This window comes from Athene noctua, chromosome 15, assembly GCF_965140245.1.
Source record: "Athene noctua chromosome 15, bAthNoc1.hap1.1, whole genome shotgun sequence".
In the NCBI taxonomy this organism is placed as follows: domain Eukaryota; kingdom Metazoa; phylum Chordata; class Aves; order Strigiformes; family Strigidae; genus Athene; species Athene noctua.
In genome coordinates, this window is record NC_134051.1 from 19,411,874 (window position 1) to 19,437,358 (window position 25,485).

Genomic DNA, 25,485 nt, shown 5'->3' on the forward strand with positions numbered 1-25,485 from the left:
CGTAGCGCTCACAGGGCACCCTGGGGGGCTGGCGTGGATCCAGCCACCCGCGTGGGCACGTCCCCAGCGGAGGCACGGAGTGGCAGTGCCATCTCGCGGCATCCGCCTCCGGGGCCGCGCCAGGCGATGGGAGATGGGGCCGGGGGAGCTGCAGGCAGCGCCGGGCTCCTGTCCCGGGCACCGGACGGCCACCGGCGGCCAAGCCCGGTGTCCCCCATCCCGGTTTCCTTTGTCCTGGAACTCCTCCGTTCTTGGTCTGTGGCACAAAACAGGATTATCCTGTCTCTAAAGGCTTTTGCCGCTCGGATTTTGAGTTCCCAGACTCTTCCCCCATGACCTGTAACATTCTGGTAAATCCTCTTGCCCCCTGCACGGAGCGATCAGACCGGCGGTGGGGCTCTCGGGTGCCGGTGACCGGCGCCTCGGGGTGCGGGTGCTGGCAGGGGTGGGAGGCGGGGAGGGCTCTGCGGGCAAGGCTGGCAGCGTGCGGCGGAGCTGAGCCCCGCGCTGCTCTGGGGAAGGAGGTTTCTGCCCACGCAGGCAGCTCCGGGCAGGTACGGTCTCTGCAGGGAGCTGCCGAGCCGTTCGCAGGATGCGTTTTAAGACCACGGGGTGTAAAATGCCACCTACGTGCCCACGCTGCGACGCTCAGCCACCCCTCCGAGCCGCCCCGGGGGTGCTGGCCTGGCGGCACCCATGGCAAGGACCGGATCCTTCTCTGCGTCCCACCAGCTCTGGGTGGTTCCTCCCGGAGCCGTCGGGACTCCAGCGTCCCGCGTGGGGTGTCCCGCTGCGCTCTGGCAGCCACCTGCCCCCCCGAGAGCGCGAGGCTGGCGAGGGCTGCCTGCTCCGGGCTGCCTGCTTCTTGCTTGGGAACATCCCGAGATCCAGCTCCCCCAAACCGGCCCCGTCTGCCCCTTCTGTGCTTCAGCCAGGGGTGACCCGAGCCAGCCCCCTCCCCGGGGTGACGGGAGCCCGGGGGCAGCGGTGGGCACGGCGGGTCCTACGCCTCGTGGACCTGCCCCAGGGGGCGCACGGGGGGAGCAGCCTCACGTAGGGAAACGCTCGGGTGGGGTGCGGGTGTGCGGGGAAGGGCCAGGCTCCTTTCTGCCCTAGAGAGCAGTCAGAAATATTTTCAAGAAAAATACCACATTACTTGAAAATATTGATGAAAAAAATCAAAAAAACCTGTTGTGGGTTTTTTTAAACTTATTTTTTGTTTTATTTGTCCATAAGGAAGAGCTTCGACGAACCCCAGAGAACTCCCTTTCACAGAATTCCTGCTCCCCGGGCACCTTCCCTGCAGCAGCTCTGCCCGAGGCCAGGCGGAGGCCGATGGGCGCAGAGCTCGCTGCGCTGGCACCGCAGCCCCGTTCCCACAGCTCCCCAGGCAGGGCAGAAACTCCCCCGGCCTCTTTCTGTGCAGCTGGATTTTCTTTTCTTCAGCTGGGTTTGAAAGACTGTTTTATTTCTGGCCCTTTATGGAGGTGTTGGTGAAAACATGTCATCTGTTGGCTTTTCCAGAAAGGCAGGGAAACGTACTGTGCTCTCCAGCTCTGCCGCATAGCTGATGAAGGAGTGGGAGCGCTTGGAGAGAGGAGAGGCTGCGCTGGCAGCCGAGGTGGGGAGCCCTGCCTTCCCTCCTGCCCCTCCAGGCAAGGGGGGCTCTCGATTTTTGCTCCAGAACTTGGAGGAGAGCTGGAAAAGTCTGCTCAGACCCAAAGCAAACGTGGGCCCCCGCCCTCGGGAGATGTGGGAGTCGCAGGCAGAGCGACTGGGCGCTGTGGTTTGTGCTGTGGCGGGTTTGGGCTCCTCTCCGGGGGGTCAACTGAGATTTCCACACACCACCAACCCCCCCCGGGGGCTGTTTGCTTCAGAAAGACAAAGCCCTCAAATAATGACGGGGTTGGTGCTGGCAGGGAGAGGCCAGATCCTGAAAAGCTGGCCCTCAAGTCGCAGCCAGGGTGTGTTGCAGAGGGGGGGTCTGGGTTTGTGAGCGGCCAGGGGCTTCGTGCAGAGCGGCGTGGGGGGGCCGGGGGATGGAAGGGCCGTGGCGTGGCTGATGGCTGTGCCGGGGGGGCTCTGTGCCAAGGCCGGGGCGTCGGGCTGCCCGCGGGGGGGTCTGTGCCACCAAAGCCACCGTGTCTCTTCCTGCAGGATCTGCCTCGGCCACGCCGGGGGGGCCATGGTGGGAGAGGGGCTGCTGCCTGGGGGGCAGCGGGCTGAGCTAGCAGGTGGGCTTCTGCTGGAACAGAATCCTGGGGGAAATGCCATTTACACATTTTCCACAGAAATTTCAGTTTGGGGTGGGCAGGAGGTGGATTTCTGTCAAGGCCAGGAGCGACGGCGTGGCGATGGATGGGCGGGCGGGTGGTGGAGCCCCCCGAGCCTGGCGGCGTGGGGGGGGATGAACCCCACTGCTGGGGGGCTGGGGCTGGGGGGTCGGCGCTGCAGCTGGAAGCCCGGCTGCTCCCCCCTGCCACCCGCTCCCCCAGCGGGGCTGGAAGCTCTCTGGGGTGGGGAACTGACTGTGGAAGCACAAACGAGCACGGAGGCGAGTGGGGAAGGGGGAAAAGGATTCTGCGAAGCAAAATCCGGTCTGAGAAACCAACTTACCTTGGGGCCGGGGTTCCACGGCCCGGCTGCGCTGAGGGACGGAGGAGCCACAGTTCCCACCACCCCTGCGGCCAGTCCCAAATACTCGTCGCCGTCCTGGATTGGGGCACGCAGCCTCCCCGTGCCAGGCGTGTCCCCGTCTCGGCGGGCAGCGGCTCAGGCCGCGCAAGCGGGCAGCATTGCCCGTGGCAGAGTTCACACGGGATTTCGGTGTTTCCCCTCAACTCCCGTCTCCGGGGGCGCGCAGGCAGCGCGGGCGCTGCAGTGCTGGAGCTCTTGGGCTGGAGCAGGGCAGGGCTGGTTTTGAGGGGCTTTTCGTGGTGCCCCGACACCTTTTGGTGCCAACTGCGTGGTAACGCGCGGGTCCTGGTGTTGGGGCAGGGGCTCCTCTCTGTCCCTCGGGGTGTGGAGACCCTTGCCCAGAAATGCGCTGAGCTTTCCCAGCCGGGGTATTCGATGGGGAGGGTCCCCAGGCTGGGGAAGGGGCAGGCAGGGCAGGCAGCGCTGGGCTGGGCAGGGACAAGTGCCTGCAGGTGGCAGCACGGGCACAGCCAACGGAGACGATGAGCTCGATGCTTTTATTTTTTTATCAGCTTGACAAATTTGACAGGAATTTGCCAAATGCTTTTCAGCAGTGTCTCTTTCTTTTCTCTCTCTGTTTTTTTTTTTTTTTTAATTGTCTTTTATTCTTTGGAAAGCTAACCTTTTCCTTCCAAGGGAAAACACAGATTTTTTGGTTAAACAAAATGTGGTGTTTGGCTCAGAATGACTTGTCTGCTTAGCTAACGACCTGAAAAATGGCATCTCTGTGCTCCCCCCTTTCTGGAGGTGACGGTGACTTGCCCCAGCAGTGCTCTGTTATCCAGGACCTGCTCTGCGTGGTGGCAGAGACGCTGCTGCTGCCAGCGCAGCGAACGCTCGCGGAATGAAGATGAATAAAGAAGGAGACGTGTTGGCAAACTGGCCCTGTGAGGTGCCCCGAGGTGCAGTTTTCACCCCAAACCGCACCCCGGGGTAGGAGGGAGCGGGGGTTTGCGGGGACGGCGCAGTGCCGGGGTCAGCCCTGGGCTGTGCTTCCCTCCAGCGAGGGCTGTGCTCGCGCTTCGCTTTTTAACAGCACTTGGCACAGCGTGGGCCTGCCCACGGCGCGGTCTGCCAGCACTGAGATTGTAAAATTATAATAATAATATGAGAAAGATCCAAATGTCAATATTTTTAACCCGTTCTTAGCTCTGAAGAGCCAGGAACCTCAAAGCTGTAGGGTAGGAGCATCTGTATCGGTTCCTGGGGCGGTCGGTGAGGCTCCAGGCAGAGCAGGGGATTGAAAACCAGTAACCAAACCCCCGGATTTCTCAAAATCCACAAAATATGCCCTGGCTTGTGCTCGATGAGGCTGACTTCCAGCAGCTGCCTGTGATTTAACAAGCCAGCAGCACTGCCCCTGGCTGCTGCCCGCCCGGAGAGCAGCCCCGTGAGGCCGAGCGCGGCCGTCCCGCTGCCGGCCAGGGCCCGGGGCGGGGGGGACAGATGGGGGTGACCGGGGCTGGGGTCTGGCACAGCCCAGAACCTGCAGAGCTGCCCGTCCTAATTAGCCGCCCGGCTCTGGGGTGGGTGGTGGCAGCCGCGGCACGTGGGAGCGCCGCTCGCGCTGCAGCCGGAGCCCCGTTGGCTGCCTGCGCGGGGGTTGCTGAAGCGCTGGGATTTATTGGTGTTCCTGCTGATTAAAAATGCCTGGCTTGCTCTAATGATCGGGCACCTGGACAAATAAATGGCACCTTCCTAATGCCTGGGGGTTTGCACCCTCGGCTCGGCGAGGGGGGGCTGTGGAGTGTCCGTGCTGGGGACAGCGGCCGCTGCTCCACCAGCCAAAGGCGGTTTCCCAAACACAGGAGGTTTCCGAGGGCCTTGTTAATTAGGGCACAAACCAATCTGCAGCTCATCCAGCAAAGCACTTAGATGCGTGCTCTTGGCAAGGGTTCTTCTCTTGTGAAGCGTCGACACAAGCCGTGTGGGGACTGTGTGATCAGCATCCCTGGGCTCGGAGCGAAAGGCTGGGGCAGGAGCCAGGCCCCCAGGATGCCCCCGACCCCCTTGCTGCCTCCCTCGGGGTTTTGCTTTGTGCAAGGGGGAGACCAGCTGCGGGGGACACTCCTTTGGGCATGTTCTTTCGGTGGGCTTGGTTTGGCTGTTGGTCCCTGGCACAGAGCGGCTCCGGCTGTGCCAGGCGTCCTCTGCAGCATCCTGGAAGGAGCCAGGCTTTGGCCTTGAGCCTAATTAGCCAAGATGGATTTGAGCAGCAGGAGAAGCGTGGTTTTTGCTGTCCAGCATGTCTGTGCATTTGGGCTGGCTGGAGTTAAAAGCGCTGAACAGACTGGACCCAGGGAATGAGAGTGTGAGGCTGGAAAACCTCAAGTAGCCAGCTAGGACTGGCTGGTGGCGTCAGCAGCTCTGCCTGCTGAAGGCGTTGGTTTAAGTCACGACGAAGCGTCCTCGCGATCGGTGCCGGGAGCGGGTCCACGAGCCTCCTCGGAAGCGACCTGAGCTGCCGTGGGGGCCCCCTGGGAGGCTGTTGGGGAGGATTCTCTCCAGCTCTTCGGCTTCTTTACATCAATGCTGTGGTTTTCACAATACAGTATTTCGAGTCTCTCCCTCCTGGGAAGGCAGACACGAGCAGTGTGGTGTTTTGCAGGCTGGGGGCTGCCCGAGCTGAGCATCGCTGGGGAGCGAGGGCAGCCCGGCCCCGGGACGGCTCTGCCGCTTCTCCTCGGGTGGCCAGACCAGGCCTCTGCCTCTCGCCGGTGGCGCGGGCTGGGTCGGTTCGCTTGAGCTGCTTCACAAAAGAGCAGTCATCTTTTGGGCCTGCTAAACAAAATTTGGGTACCTAGCCGTGCTCCGAGACGTGTCAAATTGCCAAAGCAAGTTTATTCCCTTTGGGTGTGTGATGGTTTGACTCTGGCTAAATGCCAGGTATCCACCAAGTCGCTCTATCACTTCCCCCCCCCCCCCTTCCCTTTGTTTTCTCAACAGGGTAAAGAGGGGAAAGAAGATAAACTAACCCTTGTGGGTGAAACAAAAGCAGTTTTAATATAAGCAAAGCAAAGCAAAAGTCCGCGCGCGGAAGCAAAAGCAAACAGATTTATTCTCTACTTCCCATGAAGAGGCGATGTTGGGCCTTCTCAGGAAGCAGGGCTCCAATACGCGTAGTAGTTGCCTCGGAGGACCAAGGGTGACCCCACCCCCTTCCTCCTTTCTCCCAGCTTTATACTGAGCAGACGTCATATGGTATGGAATATCCCTTTGGTCGGTTTGGGTCAGCTGTCCTGGCTGTGTCCCCTCCCAAGATCTTGCCCACCCCGTCCCACTGGGGAAAATATCAGAAAGAGCCTTGGTGCTGTGTAAGCACTGCTCAGCAGCAGCCACAACACCAGGGTGCTATCAACACCCTGCAGCTCCCAGCATAAACCACAGCACCGTGAGGGCTGCTATAGGGGAAAACCGATTCCAGTTCAGCCAGACCCAATACAGTCTCCACCCCTTATTCCATACCATTTACGTAATGCCCAGGTCCCACATAATACTCATTTATCTATTCCATAAGCTTTCTTCACTTCTTCAGATGTTCAGTGTCTTGGCTTCCATCTGTCAAGATAGATGCTCAGGACAGAATTATGCTTGACCGTTGGACTCCAGCACCGGCTAGGTTTGGGTCGTCGTTGCACGTGTCTGGTTCACTCTTCATCGTTCCTACTTCCTCCATCACTTCCTGCAACATACAACTCATCCCACAGATTACTTTCCCCCCAAGGTTAAATGTTCTTGAGGCACACACTGAGTAGTCCCATCCTCCCGCATTACCCACCAAGTACATCCAGGTCCCTGGGCAAAGACAATCCCACGAGTGGGCTTGCCTTTTCCCAAGGGAGGAGCAATCCACACTGCCTTCCCCAGCCACCTCCCTGTGTGTACTACAGGGACCTTATCTCCTCCCACAGTATGAAGGGGGTTTGTTTGGGCAGGCCCAGGACGGTTAACAGATCCTCTGGTATTAATTAGCCAAGTGGCTTCTGCTAAATTTATATCCCAATGCTTCCATCCCCCATTGTCCAATGCTCTCAACAGAGTCTTCAACAGTCCATTATATCTTTCAGTCTTTCCAGACGCTTGTGGGTAATAAGGGATGTGACACACCCACTCAATGCCGTGTTTCTTTGCCCAGGAGTTTATAAGATTATTTCGAAAATGGGTCCCGTTGTCTGACTCGATTCTTTCAGGAGTACCATGTCGCCATAAAATTTGCCTTTCAAGACCCAAGATGGTATTTCGGGCAGTGCCATGATTTACAGGGTATGTTTCTAGCCAACCCGTAGTTGCTTCTACCATGGTGAGTATGTAGCGCTTGCCTTGGCGTGTTCGTGGCAGTGGTCCAATATAGTCAATCTGCCAGGCCTCACCGTATTGAAAACTCAGCCATCGCCCTCTGTTCCAGGGAGACTTTACTCGTGTGGCTCGCTTGATTGCAGCACATGTTTCACATTCGTGAGTGACCTGTGAGATGGCCTCCATGGTCAGGTCCACCCCTCGATCACGAGCCCATCTGTACGTTGCATCTCTGCCAAGATGCCCTGATGTTTCATGGGCCCATCGAGCTACAAACAGCTCACCCTTACGCTCCCAGTCCAGGTCCAGCCGAGCTACTTCAATTTTGGCAGCTTTGTCTGCTTGCTCATTGTTTTGGTGTTCTTCAGTGGCACGCCTTTTGGGCACATGAGCATCTACATGACGCACCTTTAGAGCCACGTTTTCCACTCGGGCAGCGATGTCCTGCCACAATGCAGCAGCCCAGATGGGTTTACCTCTGCGCTGCCAATTGGTCTTCTTCCACTCCTGTAGCCACCCCCACAGGGCGTTAGCCACCATCCAGGAGTCCGTGTAGAGATATAATACTGGCCACTTTTCCCGTTCAGCAATCTTTAGGGCAAGTTGGATCGCTTTTACTTCTGCGAACTGACTTGACTCTCCTTCTCCTTCAGTGGCCTCAACGACTTGTCTTGTGGGACTCCACACAGCAGCTTTCCACTTCCGATGGCTTCCTACCACACGACAGGATCCATCAGTAAAGAGAGCATAACGCCTCTCATCTTCTGGTAACTCGTTATATGGCGGTGCCTCTTGGGCACGAGCCACCTCCTCAGGCCGCACTCCAAAATCTCTACCTTCTGGCCAGTCCATGATCTCTTCCAGGATCCCTGGATGGTTGGGTTTCCCCAGTCGAGCCCGTTGCGTGATTAACGCGACCCATTTACTCCAGGTAGCACTGGTTGCATGGTGGGTAGAAGGGATGTTTCCTTTGAACATCCAATGTAATACAGGCAGCCGTGGTGCCAAGAGGAGCTGTGCTTCTGTACCAACAACTTCTGAAGCAGCTCGAATCCCCTCATATGCTGCCAGTATCTCCTTTTCAGTCGGAGTGTAGTGGGCTTCTGATCCTCGATATCCCCGGCTCCAAAATCCTAATGGCCGACCTCGAGTTTCACCTGGTATCTTCTGCCAGAGGCTCCATGTGAGTCCGTGCTCCCCAGTTGATGTGTAAAGTATATTTTGCACAGCTGGTCCTGTCCGAACAGGCCCAAGAGCTACCGCTCGAGCTATCTCTTGTTTGATGTGCTCAAAGGCTTGTTGCTGCTCAGGACCCCACTGAAAATTGTTCTTCTTTCGGGTCACTTGATAGAGAGGGCTCACAAGCTGACTGTAACCTGGAATATGCATCCTCCAAAATCCCACAAGTCCTAGGAAAGCTTGTGTTTCCTTCTTGTTGGTCGGTGGAGACATAGTTGCTATCTTGTTGACAACATCCAATGGCACATGACGGCGTCCATCTTGCCATTTTATTCCCAAGAACTGAATTTCTCGTGCTGGTCCCTTGACCTTGCTTTTCTTTATGGCAAACCCAGCTCTCAGAAGAATCTCAATTACTCTTTGTCCTTTCTTGAACACTTCTTCTGCCTCATTGCCCCACACAATGATGTCATCAATGTATTGTAGATGTTCAGGGGCATCACCCTTTTCCAGTGCAGTTTGAATTAGTCCATGACAAATAGTGGGGCTGTGCTTCCACCCCTGGGGCAGTCGATTCCAGGTATACTGGACACCCCTCCACGTGAAAGCAAACTGTGGCCTGCACTCTTCTGCCAAAGGAATTGAAAAGAATGCATTGGCAATGTCAATTGTGGCGTACCACTTGGCTGCCTTTGACTCCAGTTCATATTGGAGCTCTAACATATCTGGTACAGCAGCACTCAGTGGTGGCGTCACTTCATTCAGGCCACGATAGTCTACTGTTAACCTCCACCCTCCGTCAGACTTTCGCACTGGCCATATTGGGCTATTAAAAGGCGAATGTGTCTTACTGATGACACCTTGGTTCTCCAGTTGACGAATCAATTCTTGGATGGGAGCCAGAGAGTCTCGGTTTGTACGATACTGCCGTCGGTGCACGGTCCTCATAGCAATTGGCACCTGTTGTTCTTCAACTTGCAACAGTCCCACAACAAAAGGATCTTCTGAGAGGCCAGGCAGATTAGACAACTGTTTTACCTTTTCTGTATTCACACTGGCCACACCAAAAGCCCATCGGTATCCTTTTGGGTCTTTGAAGTATCCCCTCTTGAGATAGTCAATGCCCAAGATGCAAGGGGCTTCTGGGCCAGTTACAATGGGATGTTTTTCCCACTTGTCCCCAGTCAAGCTAACCTCGGCCTCCAATACTGATAGTTCTTGACAGCCCCCTGTCACTCCTGAGATCCAGATAGGTTCTGCCCCTCTATAACTTGACGGCATTAGTGTACATTGTGCCCCGGTGTCAATTAAAGCCTGGTACTTCTGTGGATTTGATGTGCCAGGCCATCGAATCCACACTGTCCAATACACCCGATCATCCCTTTCCTCCTCCTGGCTGGAGGCAGGGGCCCTCTATTCCTGTTCTTGGTCGGAGTACTCACTGTCTGACTCTTGCCGTGCCAGGCCGGAGGTTCCTTCTTCAGGATCAAGGGAGGTGATCTCAGTCTTTCTGTATCTGGGAGATCGCTGGTTACTTCCTTGTGGTTTTACACCAGCTACATTAGCAACCTTCTTAGATGTCTTCTTGTTGGCAGGGGTCTTTCCTCGCAATTCATGTACACGTGCTTCCAACTTAAAGGTGGGTTGACCATCCCACTTCCTCATGTCCTCCCCCTGGTCGCGCAGGAAGAACCAGAGTTCGCCACGTGTCATGCGCCTTGGCTTTCCTTTCCCCCTGACTGGGACAGAAGAGAAATGATTTCTTGGGGAGCTCCTAACATCCAGGGCACTCGCCCGTAGAGATGAGGAGGTACCAAGACTCTCTTCAAAGTTCTGAAGCCAGGAAGAGACTGCCTCCACAGTTGGCGTACATCTTAGTCCTTCTCCTGCATCCATTTCTGGGTAGTACATTGCGGCCAAGCCGGCAGAATACGAGGATGGCGCACCTTTTATCACCTTCCTCCACATGGCCCGTGTGCATGGGACATCCTCTGGATTTTTAGGGGCTTCATCATTATCTGGATCACCACAGATGACTTCCATCACTGCTAATTCTCTCAGGTACTGGACACCTTCATCTGCAGTAGCCCACTTCCCTGGGGTGTGGTCCATAAGATCTTCCTTAAAAGGATACCTTGCTTTAACACTTGAAAGGAGCCGTCTCCACAGACTGCAAATTGCTGTCTCCTTTCCAATTCCCCTTTCAATTCCTCGATTTCTAGCAAGGGAACCCAGCTGCTGGGCTTCCTTACCTTCTAGCTGTTGAGCATCTGCCCCATTATCCCAGCATCGCAGCAGCCAGGCAGCGATCCGCTCACCCGGCTGGCGGCAGTAGTCTTTCCGCAGATCTCGCAGTTCTGATGACGTCAGGGACCGGGTAGTTTCTGCCTCCTGTTTCAGTTCTGTTATTCCCTCTTCTGATACCTTTGCTGAAGGACCAGCTTCTTCCTCCTCTTTCTCCTCCCTTATTAATCGAGGGTATGGGCCTGTTGTTCTCCTTGTCCATTGTTTCTTTTTTACTACTGGGGCAATCTCTGTTGTTGTTATTGTTTGAGTTCCCATGTCAACCACAGCCCTTTGAGAGTGCTGAACTGCAGCTCGGTAAGCACAGGCCAGGCCCCAGTAAAGTGCTAGAAGTTGTTGATTCTCATTGGGATAGGCAAGGCACCCCTCTATCAGGTGATGTGTCAATTTTGTGGGGTTGCTTGCCTGTTCAGGGGTGAGATCCCAGGCTACAGGAGGTGATAACCGTCCTAGGAATCTGCCCAACTCCTTCCACTCTCCCTGCCACCCAGGAACAGGCCGCCTCAGAGCACATTTTGGCACCGATTCACTCAAAATTTGCGTTCTCTTACACCAAGAGCATACCGAGCTCCACACAACCCACAACAGGCGAACAGCATTAATAAAGAGTATCAATGAACTAACATAAGGATGACTAAGTACCTCGGGAGCCTGCAAAATAAAACCACTCATGATGTTCCCGATTCCTTGCAGCATGTTCCCGAGCTTAACAAAATAAAGATAAGCAGCGCAATAAACAAGCCCGTGACCAGCACAAGAGCTTGTTGCTTAATAACTACTATAGCTACAGCACATTTAATATAAAACTGCCGTTGTTTTGCCCCACGTTGGGCGCCAGAATAGACTGTGATGGTTTGACTCTGGCTAAATGCCAGGTATCCACCAAGTCGCTCTATCACTTCCCCCCCCCCCCCTTCCCTTTGTTTTCTCAACAGGGTAAAGAGGGGAAAGAAGATAAACTAACCCTTGTGGGTGAAACAAAAGCAGTTTTAATATAAGCAAAGCAAAGCAAAAGTCCGCGCGCGGAAGCAAAAGCAAACAGATTTATTCTCTACTTCCCATGAAGAGGCGATGTTGGGCCTTCTCAGGAAGCAGGGCTCCAATACGCGTAGTAGTTGCCTCGGAGGACCAAGGGTGACCCCACCCCCTTCCTCCTTTCTCCCAGCTTTATACTGAGCAGACGTCATATGGTATGGAATATCCCTTTGGTCGGTTTGGGTCAGCTGTCCTGGCTGTGTCCCCTCCCAAGATCTTGCCCACCCCGTCCCACTGGGGAAAATATCAGAAAGAGCCTTGGTGCTGTGTAAGCACTGCTCAGCAGCAGCCACAACACCAGGGTGCTATCAACACCCTGCAGCTCCCAGCATAAACCACAGCACCGTGAGGGCTGCTATAGGGGAAAACCGATTCCAGTTCAGCCAGACCCAATACAGGGTGCTACTCAAAGATGCTTCATTGGCTCGCACGGTTTTTACGCCGGTCACTCGGGGACTCTGGTTATTTACACCCAGTGAGTCTGCAGATCCTTGACGTTATTTTACCTGGCTCCAAGATCATTACAACTCTCGCCTTTGCCTTAAATACAAGGAGAGGATTCCCCGGAGCCGGTCGGTGTGGGTTTGTCTGTGTGCCTGGGCTGGATCCCACTGGGATGGAGGTTTAGGTGCAGCCCAGCCCGAGGGCAGCGGCGCGGTGAGATGGTGCCGCTCTCCCCCGGCCCTGGGCTCAACAGGAACCCACAGTTCCTGCTGAAGGAAACAAGGAGACTCGTGAAGGCGACGGCAGTCCCAGGGGATGGCACATCCGCGCCCGCCGGCGCGGGGGGTCTGGCTGGGGCGGGGGTCAGGGTGCTGAGGCGGGGGGTGTCCAAACCGCCTTGTGTGGGGGGCAGATGTGGGGGGGAGTGTGGCAGGGCAGCGAGTGGCCGATGTCAGACAAGGGCAAATGTACATTTACGGTCTGTGTTCTGGTCTAGGCTTTGATCAAGTATCTTATTAGCGGGAAAAGACTGCTGAATAAAGTGGGAAATTGTAGCAAATTAAAATGTCATCAAGGCGTTGCACAGTTTTGCTTCCGTAATAGAAAAGCTTCCCGATGCAGATTATTCTGAGCCTGTCGTACTAAGAGATGTGAATATTGGAGTTTGGGAAACGGAGGAGCGAGGGAATATGAAGGCTGGGCTTGGAGTCTGTTAAATCTGTCGCTGCTCCAGGTGGGGGGCAGCCAGTTGTGTGGGGGACCCTGCTGGGACGCTGCTGCTCCCCTGCGTGTCGGGGGGTCCCTGCGCCAAGCTGGGGGCCGGGCACTTCGTCGCTTATCTCAGGGAAACGACGGGCTACAGGGACTAAAATGCAGAAACCCCGTGGTTTTGTGTGATGTAGCGTTGGGTTATGCTGCAACTTCCAGGGCCCGTATGGGAGATGGAGAGGACTGAGCGTGTTCAGGAGACTTTGGCCTGTACGTGTGAGAGCCGCGTGCGCCCTGTCCTCGTGCACAGGCTGCGGGAGCGTGGGGATGGTGACGGGTCCCATCGTCTCTCCTGGGAGTCTCAGCAACCTCCGCGGTGGCTCCTGCAGAGCCGAGAGCCCCGCCGGGACCCGGGGTGCGAGGTGCAGCCGATAGCCCCTTTGTGCCTGCAGAGGCTGCCGGGACCGGAGCCTTGCTATTTACTGAGCTGATGAAGTAAAACATTGACCAAAACTGAAACCAATTATGCTGTGATTAGATAAACAAGCTGGAAGTGCATTAATTAATAATCACCGGCCCAGGAAGATGCAGCCGTAATGAGTCCTGTGACTTTCCTATTGTATAAGCATGTGCAAATATATTCTCCTGCAGAACATTAATTAAATGTTTTAATGCACGAGGGTGTTAATCCGAGCGCTGGGTGCTCACTGGAATGCAGCTGCTCCCGGCCGGGGACGGTGTGTGCTGCTGGAGGGAGGAAGATGGGTGCTGTGGGTCACCCCGAGAGCCTTCCCCGCTCCACAGTCTCTCCGAGGGCTGTGCCCTAGGGGTGCCCCCGGCGCGGCCAAGGCCGTGGCGAGGTGCCTGGGCTGGGCTGGGCTGGTTGAGCTCCGGCCTCTCCTGGCCACGCGCAGGCTGGCGGAAGGGTTTTGTCTCTGGTGGGCAATGGGAGGCAGAACTGACTGCGCTGACGGTGCCGTAGCGGCCTCGCTGACTCAGAGATGAAGGTAAAGGATTTGGCAGCCGGTGTAAGCTGTCTTTAAGAGTGGGGTAGGAGTGGGTTTTGTTGTGGGCTTTTTTTTTTTTTTTTTTTAACATAAAAGCGAACCCCCGTATGGCAATGCATATTTAGCAAAGAACTTTCTGGTCTTTATTTATCCAGCATATTAATCTCTCCTTCCCATGGAAACCTGGGTACCACCCGCCGGCAGGTGACGGGGCCAACCGCGTTGCCCGTGCCCCCGGGGGGGGCTGTCCCGGGTGTGGGGTGTCCCTTTGGGACAGGGTGGGGAGCAGGCCGGGAGCAGGGCTGTGCTCTGCCTCAGGCGCTGCCTCCCCGCGCAGCCGCCGTGCAGGACAAGCTGCTGGAAAGGGCTGCGCGCCCCCTGCTTTGGGCAGCCGTTCTTGGGGTGCTTCTCCCCACGTTTTCTGTTGGGGATGTGACTGCCTGAAGTGTCTCCTCCCAAGCCTGCTCCTACAGGTACAGCTGGCCGGGTAATTAAAAGATGTTGTCTGAATAATTTATTTGGAAACTATTGCAAAATTTTGCGGAGTAAATTATTCAGATATCATTCCACCAGCGCTACCTGCCCTGGCCCTACAAGGTGGAGTGGGTGCCATCTGCTTCCCGTGGCAAAGTGTCCCCAGGCCAGCACTACCCTCCCCGCAGTGCCCCCGGGCAGGGGAGAGGCTTTTCCTCGCAGAAATATCCCCCCCCCTTCCCCGAGCATCCGCGCTGCCCCCGCAGAGCCTCGGCCGAGCATCACACCACGGGTCTTGCTGTGCCGAGGCTTCACCAGGGCGCTCGTTCTGCCAACACAGCCAGGGTGGGGAGAGGGGGAAGGAATTGGTGTAAAATCGGGTTTATTTATCCGGGGTAGCGAGGGTGTCCCGGCGTTGGTGCAGTGCGCGGGGGGGACCCGCCAGCTGCTGCCGAGTGCTCCCTTGCACACGCGTGTGCACACCCACGTGTCCCCGCCGAGCGTGCGCAGGCCCCCGCGGTGTGCGGAGGAGGACGTGGGTGCTGCCCCCACCCCGGATCCCCCCAGATCAGGTGAAGTCCGAGACTTTTCTGGAGCCTCTCCCCGAGCGGAGCCTGGAACCAGGGCGGCAGCTCCTCAGCCGTGGCGGGGCTCGGCACCCAGCGTGATTTAAGACCGGCTGCTTTAAATGGGATCGTAATACGCTTACTCATCACTATTAATAATGATGTTACTGCCTCTTAATGATGCACAAAACTGTCAGGATATGACAGATGTAAATCTATTTTACATCAAATTTAACTGTCAGAGAAATGCCATAAACGGTTGGAGAGGAGCACGTCTCTCCCGACGCGAAGTATCGCTACTACGCTTCTCAAGGCTTTTGTTTTTCTTTCACTTAATTGTTGATTTCTGCTTGAAAAGTCAGAAAGTTACTTAAGGTCGAGCAGAAGCCTTTTGGTTTTTTAAATGAATAGATAAAATTATTCCCATTAATGAAATTTTTAGGTCTGCATGCTGAGATAATAACATGAGGTAATCAAATCTCATGCTTCAGGGCATAAACTGATTGACTATGAGGGTCAGGAATTACTTTTCCTGTTCCTTAAAGGAGAGAACAATGGGCTGATAAATGATGAAGGCTTATTCATCTGTCTCCAGAGGACATTCCGCTGGCCGACCGGACGGTGGGATGTGAAGCAGAGTCGGAGCACTGATTCCGCGTGACATAATTTTGCATTTCTCTCTGTAAGGGATCGCCGCCCGGTTTGAGTCCCGAGAGCGAGCGGCAGCTCCCAGCCCCTGGGTTAGTTCTGCTGCTCCTGCCGTGGCTGTGCCGGGGGGTGGGGGGTCCCCGGGATTTCTGCTGACCCCGGGGCAGATGGAGAGCGATGGTCACCAGCGTGGGCCGTGCCTGCCCCGGGAGCTTGGGGCAGGACCTGGGCTGTCTGTTTTAACGTGGGGATGACGTCTTCCCCCAAGGCTCTGACATCTCCTCGTGCCACAGGTGGTCAGAGTCTTGGAAAATACGTTTTCATAATAATTGTAAAGCCGTGAAGGTGATAAAAGGCAGTAAAAGCCTGGTTCAGCAGGGCACTTGGGAGCATCGCTGCCCGTGCCGTGGCAGCGCAGGGGGTGCAGGCGGGGACCCCCCTGCCCTGTGCCCGGGTGGAGGCAGGAGCTTGCCGAGGAGCAGGACAGTTTCCTGCGGCTGCGACGGCCACGGTGGGACCCGCCGCGGAGTTAAGGACAGAGCGGCACAAAGGCTGCGGGCGGGGGGACGCGGCGGGGCGCTGGGCTGGCGCGGGGGTTCCCTGTCCACGGCACTTCCCACGCCTGCGAGGGGCAGACGCGGGTCCTGCTGCTCGCTGACAAAGCCTGGGAGAGCTGCTTCTCCTTCGGGCTCTTCGCCAGTCGGGTGGTGCCCTGGCAGGACCTACTGGGGGACTTTTCTCTAATACACTTTTTTGTTTTGTAATTCAAGAACATGGCTATAATGATTGCCTTTTTTCCTATCAAAAAGACACAGATAAAAGCTTATAACAGTGATGAGAAAATACGTGTTCTCCTCTGATAAGGGGTGAGGGAGGGGAAGGCATTCCAGCTGTATCAGTGCAGAACCTTGGCGGGGCCCTTGGAAATTAAACTCATTACTTAAAGATTTCACACGGCAGATTGCAAGTCTTTCTGCTTGGATGGCGCAGAGCTCTGCGCAGAAGATTTTGACAGAGAGTCCAAATTAAGCCCCAGAATAACTCCTGTGTGTCCTCTGAAGTGCAGAGCTGGCATTTATATCCAAACTTAAAAAAAAGAAAAAAGAAAAAAGATTCGTTTATGAAATGACACATGAAAATAATTGTCGGGAGGTTATAGAAACGGACTCGTGCGGGTTGTGTCGCGGCAGTCACCGGCTGTTGGGCGCGGAGCTGCGGACGAGGCGGTGCCAGCGCAGGTGACACACGTCGGGGCTGTTGCTTCTCCAGCCCGGGCACTGCTGGGGGGCCCCTCCCTGCGCAGGGGCCCTGGGGGGACGGTCCCCACAGCGCTGGCCCCGGCTCGGAGACCTGCTGCCATACAGAACGGACCGGCAGTAACCGGAGGAGGTTGAAAGCCACTTGGGCCTGGTTTTTACTGTTCTCTGAGATACCTGTTGTGTTTTTAAAGAAATTCTGAGCCTCGGTCCTCTCTGGTAGAGGAAAGGTGAATCCTCCTCCTTGGGTGTTTTCTCACGAGTGCTTTTAGGATGCCTCGGTGTCCCCGACCCCCCCAGCACCCTCCTGGGGAACGGTGGCAGATTTCGGAGCGGTGCCCAGTGCCCAGAGACAAAGGGCTCTGGGAAAACCAGATCGCTGTCACCTCAAGAGCTTGTGGAGGGGGGTGCACAGGGACCGCGGCCTCCCCCGCGGCCTCCCCCACCTCCAGACAGCGACCTCGCTCCTCACTCCTCGCTCCTTGCTCCTCACTCCTCACTCCTTGCTCCTCGCTCCTGACCCCAGCGAGCTCCTGACCCCACCTCGGCCTCCCAGCAGAGAGACCCGACCAGCCCATGGCCAGGCCATGGTGTATCGCTGCTTCTGGGGCCGCCAGCAGTGAAATCATCCCTTCCCCTCCGGCCAGAGGGGCAGGAGGCAGCTCTGGCTCCCGTGGCCGCCTGTCTCAGGAGCCTGAGGAGTATCCAGCAGAGTCGATGGGGCTCCCCGGGCACCCCTAAGCGGGCAGCGGGTGATTCCCAGCAGGCTTGTGCCTCTCTCTGTCTTGCGAGCTGCTGTCAAGGGTGTCACGTTTGATAAATGAGCTGGTTTATAAATGCAAATTTGGATTTTGGCTACAAGTTTTATTCCGTGGAGCCGGAAATTGGGCGATGATTCAGGAGGACGGCAGTAGATTGCAGATTTTGGAGCATTAATTTGCTTTTCTAAGCTGCCTGGCTCCCAACCTTGCATCAGAAACACTTTACTGGTGATTTGGGATGCGAGCAGTTGTTATTACTCTTGCTGACTCTCTGGAAGTATCTTCTAACGTTGTGCAGCGCTGCGCGGGCAGCGGGGCTCCTCTCCTCCTCGGGATTGCGGGGTGAGGCTGTGCCCCGGTGACCCTCCGTGGCTGATGCCCGAGGTGGGTGCTGGCCCTGGGGTGGTGACAGCCTGCTGTGTCATGCTGGGGGCTGCCAGCAGGCACTCTGCCATGCCCAGGAGGGGCTGGGGGCTCTGTAACCGCAGTGCTGTGGCGGGGGGGAGCCCCCACTGCAGCTCGGGCAGTGCTGCCCTCTCAGGCCTGGGCGGTTTGAGAGCCCCCACGGGAGCTGGGTCTGCTGGGTGCAGCGCAGGGGAGGGGAGTTTCTGCTCTGGACTTCCCACAAGCAGATTTTCCCCTGGTGACAGCTCTGCTCCATCATGTCCCATCAGACTTTCCATCTCTGATATCTTTGCTCGGGCTGGAGAGAAGATAAGACTCTTCTCCCAGAAGACAGACCCTTTTTGATTTAATCTGGGGAAGCAGACTTAGATCAGCCCGGCTGCATTTAATTTGTCAAAGCTGCAATCCAGTTACAAGCACTCAAGGTCGCCCACAGGTTTGATCCCCATCTCCTGCTCCGTGTTCTGCTCCTGCTCCCCCAGGAGACGCTCCAGCTCCCGGCGCAGGGGGATGCTGCTGCACCGCTCCCCACGAGCACCCCCCGAGCTCGAGGGGCCCCAGCAGGAGAGCTCGGCGCTGGGCCCGGCCGCTGCGCTGGTCTGGCCGGTGCCTGCTCGCCCCTCTTCGCAGCAGCTGCATTGTTATTTCTCCTCTTGATGGAAAGCGCCGTCCCCACGCTCCCACCTCTCCCAACAGAAAGATGCAAATCAGTGCAATGCTGCTTACTGGGGTGCAGGAGGAACCAGAGCAGCTTTAAACTGTTTAAAACTGAGGGCAAACAACAAATCATCTTATCAAAGTGAAAATAATCCCTTGAGTTGATCCTTCAGCCTCCCTTGTCCATCAGAGCTGTATTTGCTTTGCATTGATAACCGTATGTCATTTCTCATCTCATGTCCGTGTCTGCACACATTCAGTTTTAATTCTGGTTTTAATCACTATTTTCACACTTACTCTTGGCACACAGGGAAGTTGTCAATTATTCAGTATTTTAATAGTTTGAATACTGAATTTAATCCTTTTTCTCTTCCCCAGTAAGAGATGCTAAAAACCTAGTTCCTATGGATCCTAATGGCTTGTCAGATCCCTACGTGAAGCTTAAACTAATCCCTGACCCCAAAAATGAAAGCAAACAGAAGACCAAAACTATCAAGTGCTCCCTGAATCCTGAGTGGAACGAGACATTTAAATTGTAAGTACAAGAAAAATGTTTAAACTTGTAAACTAATTTTTCTCACCCCTAAGAATTAACGTGGTTGTATTTGCTCTGATTTAATTATTCAGAGACATTAAGCTGATTCAACTGAGAAATTATTCTTTTCGCTCCTGTAAGTGTGACTCAGAAACACTCAAACCTCTGCCCTGACCCTGGTCACAGCTCAGCATTTCAGGGCAGGAACTCTGGATTCTCCGTTTGAAATGGTTGTGGTTGGGAAATTAAATATTAGAGAGCTGGACGTCACCGGAGACCATCTCCTCAACTCGTGTCCGTGTTCTTACGGAGCGTGGAGGGGTGTGGTGGTGCAGCGACGGCCTCCAGAAGAAAACAGTCCCTTTTCCTTTCCTCTCTTCCAGCCAACTGAAAGAGGCGGACAAAGACAGGCGGTTGTCCGTGGAGATTTGGGACTGGGATCTGACCAGCAGGAATGATTTCATGGGCTCCTTGTCCTTCGGGATTTCTGAGCTGCAGAAGTCAGGAGTCGATGGATGGTAAGAGTTGCAAGTGTTCCGGAAACACTGTGGGCAAAAAGCCGTCCTGAGCTTCTTGTGCGCCATGGGAGACGTGGGGGCCCGTCGTACTTCACCCTGAGCATCCTTCTGCTCGGGGGCACCGGGGTGAGGAGCTGCTCCGCCTCCGACCCCTGAGAACCGCTGGCTGTGGGGTGCCAGGACAGCAGCGTCTGAGCGCCCTGCCTGGGCTGGCTTCGTGTCCCCCCCTCTGTGTCCTCCTGCCCCTTGCAGGGTGGCTCGGGGGCCTGGCGATGGCAGCCGGGGGGCTGGTGCGGGCCTCGGGAGGAAACAGCATCACCCGCCAGGTGCTCCCCGAGCAAACATTTCCCTGCATTTCTGGTTGGATTCCCCCAGTTTCTGTTCTGGGGAGGCCGGTGAGCGGGTGGAGGGGCGGGGGGACACGCTTGGAGTGGTGACCTGTGGCGGGGGCAGCCGTTCCCGAGCCGGTGCTGAGGGGCACTGCTCAGCGAAAGGAGCAACTACCCAAGTCTGTAATTATCCTCACTCGTTACCATACGAAAGGTGAGCGTGGTGGGTCTGTAACACCCGCACTGAATGGGTCCCTTCATTTCCATTTTATCTCCCCCAGCAGGACACATGCCGCCTTAGTTCCCTTTTTTTTTCCCCAGCCACTGATGCCTGAGAGCTGTGTTACCTTTCCATGTCAAGTGTAATAATTGAAAATAGATATTACATGTCTTCTGGAAACCAAAACCTGCATGCTAGTAATTTGCATTCCACCAGCTGAGCAAACGCCCTGGACTCTGTCTCTTCCACTGCAGAAGCTGTTCCTGTCCTTGTCCATGTCTGTGTCCCTGTCCGTGTCTCTGTCCGTGTCCGTGTCTCTGTCCGTGTCCGTGTCTGTGTCCGTGTCCGTGTCCCTGTCCCTGTCCGTGTCTCGCTTGGAGAGGGGCGGGGAGGAGGAATTTAGTGGCCACCCCCAGTTTGGGGGGCAGAGCTGGGGCTACCCCTGGGCAGAGCCTGGGGTTACCCGCGGTGGCAGGACTCAGCCTGCGAGCCTTGCCGGGCACAGCCCCTCACTGAGACGTGGCCTCTCTTCTGGGGAAAAGAAGAAAACTGTCTCTTCCCCCCCAAATTTCCAGTCACCTGGAAGGACGCGCGTGTGTCGGCTGGGGTCGGTCGCTGCTGGCTTCTGACGCAGCCCAAAGTCTGATCGTTTTTCCAGCCTTTTAAAAATCATGGAAGTGGAGATCCAAGTAATTTTCCTTGTCACAGCGTTTGGCTGGAATAAACTCCAGAAGAGCTCTGATGCATATTTCATCCCTAAACAACTGCGGTTAATGGAGAAAACAAGCTCAAAGGAAGAGTCTGTCCCTGTATTATGCAAACAGTGCTTTGTTTGTTGAGCGCAGCCTCTGCAGATAACACCCAGCTGATAAACCCTCCTCCGCCTGCCCTGCCGGAGGGCTCCACCAAACAGGGCTTTGCCTGCGGCTGTGTGAAACGCCTCAGATCCGAACGACATTTCCGTGATTTGTGATAATGGTCACTTAAACTTTTTATCCTGGTTTTGGTGCACGTCTTGGCCTTGTGCTCGGGGCTGTGGGCGCCAGCAGGCTCTGCCTGCCTTGGCACCTGGGGCGGCTGGTGGGGAAGGAGCTTGCCCACGCTTGTGCCCGTGGCTGTCAGGAGGAAGAGGAGCTTTCCCTGTGGGTTTTGGGGTCAGGCTCATGGTTTGGAAGCGGCGTCAGTGCTTTGCGGTGTTGTGGATGAGCTTTCTGGGCTGCGGTGGCTGGGGTCCCCAGAAACAGCCCTCCACTCGGGTGTGCGCCTGGGAGCTGGCTGAGTGGGGCGGTTTGGGGGTGCGAGGTTTGGGGGGCTCTTCTCACCTGGGGAAGGGTCACCTGGACACCAGTACGGTGGAGGCAGAGCTGTGCTCAGAGCGTGGTCCTGCCTGCCTGCACTCCTGCCTGCCCGCACTCCTGCCTGCAGCCCTGCCCACCCTCCTGACCCGATGTTCTCACTGTGTCCCTCCAGGTTTAAGCTGCTGAGCCAGGAGGAGGGGGAGTATTTCAACGTCCCGGTGCCTCCTGAGGGAGAAGAAGGAAACGAGGAACTGAGGCAGAAATTTGAGGTGAATTGTTTTTTCCTGGGAACTCGGGGGTTTCCTCGCTGCCTGCCATGCCCTTGGCAAGGGGCTTTCCCAGCCCGGGGAGCACGGAGCAGGGTATGACCCATCACTGCTCCCTCTCCCTGCTTTGCACCCACTGGCTGGTCCTCCCCTAGGCTCTCCGGACCACGAGCTTCGAGCGGTGTGTCCAGAGGGTAAGCTGTTGAGCTTCATTTAACAAAAAAAAAGAAAATCACTCTGAAGATTCAAAGCTTTCCAGCAATGATTTGGCCACGTTAAATAATTCACAAGGCCCATATGGGAATGGGAAGTTTGTGATGCATCCGCAAGCGGTTCCTGCCTCGCTCCTGGTGCAGCGCTGGGTCCCGGCACCGCACCAGGGCAGGGGAGAGAAGGGAGCTGGAAGCGTAGGGCTCACTCAGACGCAGTTTTCTGATGGGATTGACAGGATGGTTTTTAATCGTAGCACACGGAATGAGCCCTTCTGGAATATTCTCTTCTAATTTGACAACACAGTGACCTCCCTGCGCACGTGTATGTCGGTGTGTGGTAGAACCAGGCTGTGGATAAGCTGGGAAAGGGACAGTCGTTTCTGGTGGATGAGGAGATGAGGGAGATGGAAATAATGCTTTGGCACTGACATCAGGTTGAAAACACAACAGAGAATATTGCACAGTGCGGGGTTCTGTGTGATGCTTGCTTGGCTCTGCTAAGAGCGTGCTGGATCCCGTGTCTCTGCTCCCTGCGGGTCGGAGGGTCAGAAATCCCACCGCTTCTGAGCAGCTGCAAAGCAAGCAGCGTAGCCAACATCCCCCTTTCGTTTGCGTTGTTTCAGACGACGTCTGTCTGCCTGTTAGGGTTACGTAACTCGCAATTTGTGTTTGCCAAAACGCGTCTGGCGTAGCTGGAAGAGGAGATGCTTCGGCTGGTGTGTTTCCAGCACTGTTCCAGTGAAAGGGGGATGAAAATCCGGGCTGTCCCGGGACGACCCGATGGAACCGTGCTCCTGGTGTCAGCACGGCGTCTGTTGTTGGTACAGCAGTTCTACCCTCCTTCTGAGGTGCCATATAATCGGATTTGTTCATCTATTTTTTCTGTCATGCTGCTGATTATGAATTAATATAATTAACTAAGATAAATTAAGATATTCATATAATAGGATTTGGAGCGAGTCTCAGACAGAAACCCTTTCTTAGCTGTTAAATGTTGTGGCAGCCTCTGTGCCCTGCCCGGGGCGCTGGGACCGGGCTGGGTTGTGAAGGGGGTGACGCGGGGTGAGCCAGCACGTGGCATCGGCGCTTTGCACCGAGGGGTCCCCGGCCTCGGGGCTGCTGGAGGCAGAAGCCTGGAGCACTAAGGCAGCACCTGTGAGCCGTGGGTCAGTTTTCAGTAACCTGAGTGACATCCTTCCCGTGGCGTGCGGCGCTGCTCTCGGCCCGGGTAATCTGATGGACTGAGGCTGGAGTCTGTGCTGGCCGGCCCACGGGCTGACGGCTGCGGCCGAGAGGCGGGAGGTTGAGTGGGGGACGCTGCCGTGTCCGAGCCAGCCCCTCGCTTTGCGGGCAGAGCAGCAGCACCAGCCCGAGGGCTCAGGGGAGCCCTGCCCGCGGCCGGAGCCTCGGTGTGGGCTCGTCCCTGCCAGTCTGGTGTGTGCGGAGCAATTGCACGGCCCTGGTTTTTGAATGTGAATCAACTCATCTGGGTTAAAGCCCTGTGAAAAGCCAAGGACGTAAAAGCGTTAGGCTTTTCTGAGTGATACTGAGTATCTGTGGATACGGGGTTTCAGGGAGGCTCTGCAGAGCGTTATCACACCTGGGCTTCCCCGAGGGGCTGCCCAGCCCAGCTGCTGTCAGCGCCTGAGAGTGTCAGCGAGTGAGCTGCACGGGGTGAACTGGAGCTGGTGAGGTTTCCCTGCCAGGCTCTGAAAGATTTCCGTGATGCTTGGGTCCAGCTCCCCAGGAGGCTGCAAGGAGAAATGTCTGTTTCCTCCTCAATAAGCCATGGACTGATCCGGATATTACTGAATTAATGGGTCTTTGCCATTTTTCGGTACAGCTAAAGCCTTCCCAGAACCCTGGGAATGACTGTGGTACATCTGGAGACGTACGCGAGATGAGCTGTGCAGACAATAAAAGAGTTGCCCTTATGGCTGTCAGCGTGAACTCCATAAGTGCAGCCCAGGACTGGAGAGTTAGTTCCTTTCCCTTCTTTCTTTTTTTAATCTCATGTTTATCTCATTTATATATAACATTCCACACTACCCAAGAAAAGAGGAGAGTTTTAATACAACAGTTGGCATACAACCAGTGGTCTCTAAAGAGCTACCTCCCTGCTTCTTGTTGCATTTCGTGACGTTCCAGCGGCGTTAGAACGGTACGTGTGTTGGAAGTCAGATGGTGAGTTGTCTGCAGATCCGAAAATACGCTGCCCAGAAGCATCACCGCACTCTGCCAGAGCACACCTGCACCCTCACCTCGCTGCATCTTCCCCTTTGTGAGCAGGTCAGTGTTGCAAGGAGGATCCCGGCCGGCTGCGCGACGGCTCGTGCTGGCGTCCCGAGGGCGAGGGGGGCCCTGGAGCAGCCAAGGTGCCTTTTGGGCGATGAGGGCTAAAAGGAATCCTTCAGTGGATCTGCACTAGTGCTGCTTGATCCTGCCCGTTCCTGGGCAGGAATCAATGGGACAGAGTTGAGGGGCGAGTGATGAGTTTCTATTTTGAGCGGACTTCGCATGGCAAGAGCACCCAGGTGGAAGGACCAGAAGACAGAGGGATGCTGGCAGAGCTGCGGGGGGAGCAGTGCCCCTGCCTGGCAGCCCGTGGAGCCGCTCCTGGCCGAGGTCCTGCTGCTGCGCTGCCTGCAGCCTTCTGCCTGCAGCGGGCACCTCCCCACCCTGACGAGAAAGTGTCCCGAGACAAAAGCGCAGCGGGGAGCCTTGCGCTGCATCGCCTGCCAATTCTGCTCAGTCTTTATCAGCCGCTTGCTGGGACAGCTTGATAGATGTGAACGTCAGCTGCTATTGCATAAGTTCAGATGTAGTAAATTAGCTATGACAAATGGAGTTGGATAACGAAGGTCAAGTGCTTTTTTAAAAAAATTTTGTGAGCAGTATTTGGCACGCTTCAGTTGTAAACCTTAAAGAGGTCTTGAGGTTGTGTGAGCATCAGGAGTGTATTAAAAACAGGTTAAAGGACTTTTGTACTTGGTTGGAGGGAGAAATTGGAGACGCTCGATAGCAAAAGTGAGACCCTTCACTTGGGAGTGATGATCTTTACATCTCCCAGACTCTTATTTTGGGCTTTTTCCTGGAAAGACCTTTCCCCCTCTTGGCCAAGCTACACGCTGAGCCTGTTTTATCAGGGAAGTTGCGTTGCGTTTCTCTCTTCATCTCGTCTCCCGTGAACATACCGTGATGCTGCAAATTCAGGTCAAGTGCCAGACTGGCTGACTGAAGCCGGCCCTCTTCACACGCGGGCTCGGGAGCAGCTGGAGGCAGCGGGAGGGACCTGACGTCGCGCTGGCGCTTGGGTGCCGGGTGCTCGCCCGAGCGTCCGCCGGCACCGCTGGTACCGCTGGGCCTGACGCTGACCGCTTTGCTGGGGTGAAGCAAATGAAAATCCTCTTCCTCCCCACCTCTTTGCGTTGCTCCTTTCTGCCCTGCTTAGGACTGAGAACCTCCCCTGATTTGGTGTTTGACCGGGTGCTGTGGGCAGCCCCAGCGCTGCCGGGCCGCAGAGGCGCGGGCACATCGGCGGCGTGGAGAGGTGCTGCTGCGTGTCACTTCGTAGAAGCATAATATTGCCCTTGGATTTTATTACTGCTTGTTTTCACAGAGGTTAATTTAGTGTCAGATCTGATCTGACAAGATTGTTTTTCAGCTGTGA

At 55.8% G+C, this 25,485-nt stretch overlaps 1 protein-coding gene across 2 annotated transcripts in view; it reads left to right on the forward strand.

The window, feature by feature from the left end:
- The window catches only part of PRKCB (protein kinase C beta), a 133,123-nt gene that overhangs the window by 67,396 nt on the left and 40,242 nt on the right, over window positions 1–25,485 (forward strand). For both annotated transcript variants that reach the window (XM_074918890.1, XM_074918889.1), the window contains exons 6-8: window positions 18,816–18,972; window positions 19,356–19,490; window positions 21,510–21,606. In XM_074918890.1, coding sequence (XP_074774991.1) covers window positions 18,816–18,972; window positions 19,356–19,490; window positions 21,510–21,606 — 389 coding nt within the window. The remainder of the gene's footprint in view (window positions 1–18,815; window positions 18,973–19,355; window positions 19,491–21,509; window positions 21,607–25,485) is intronic.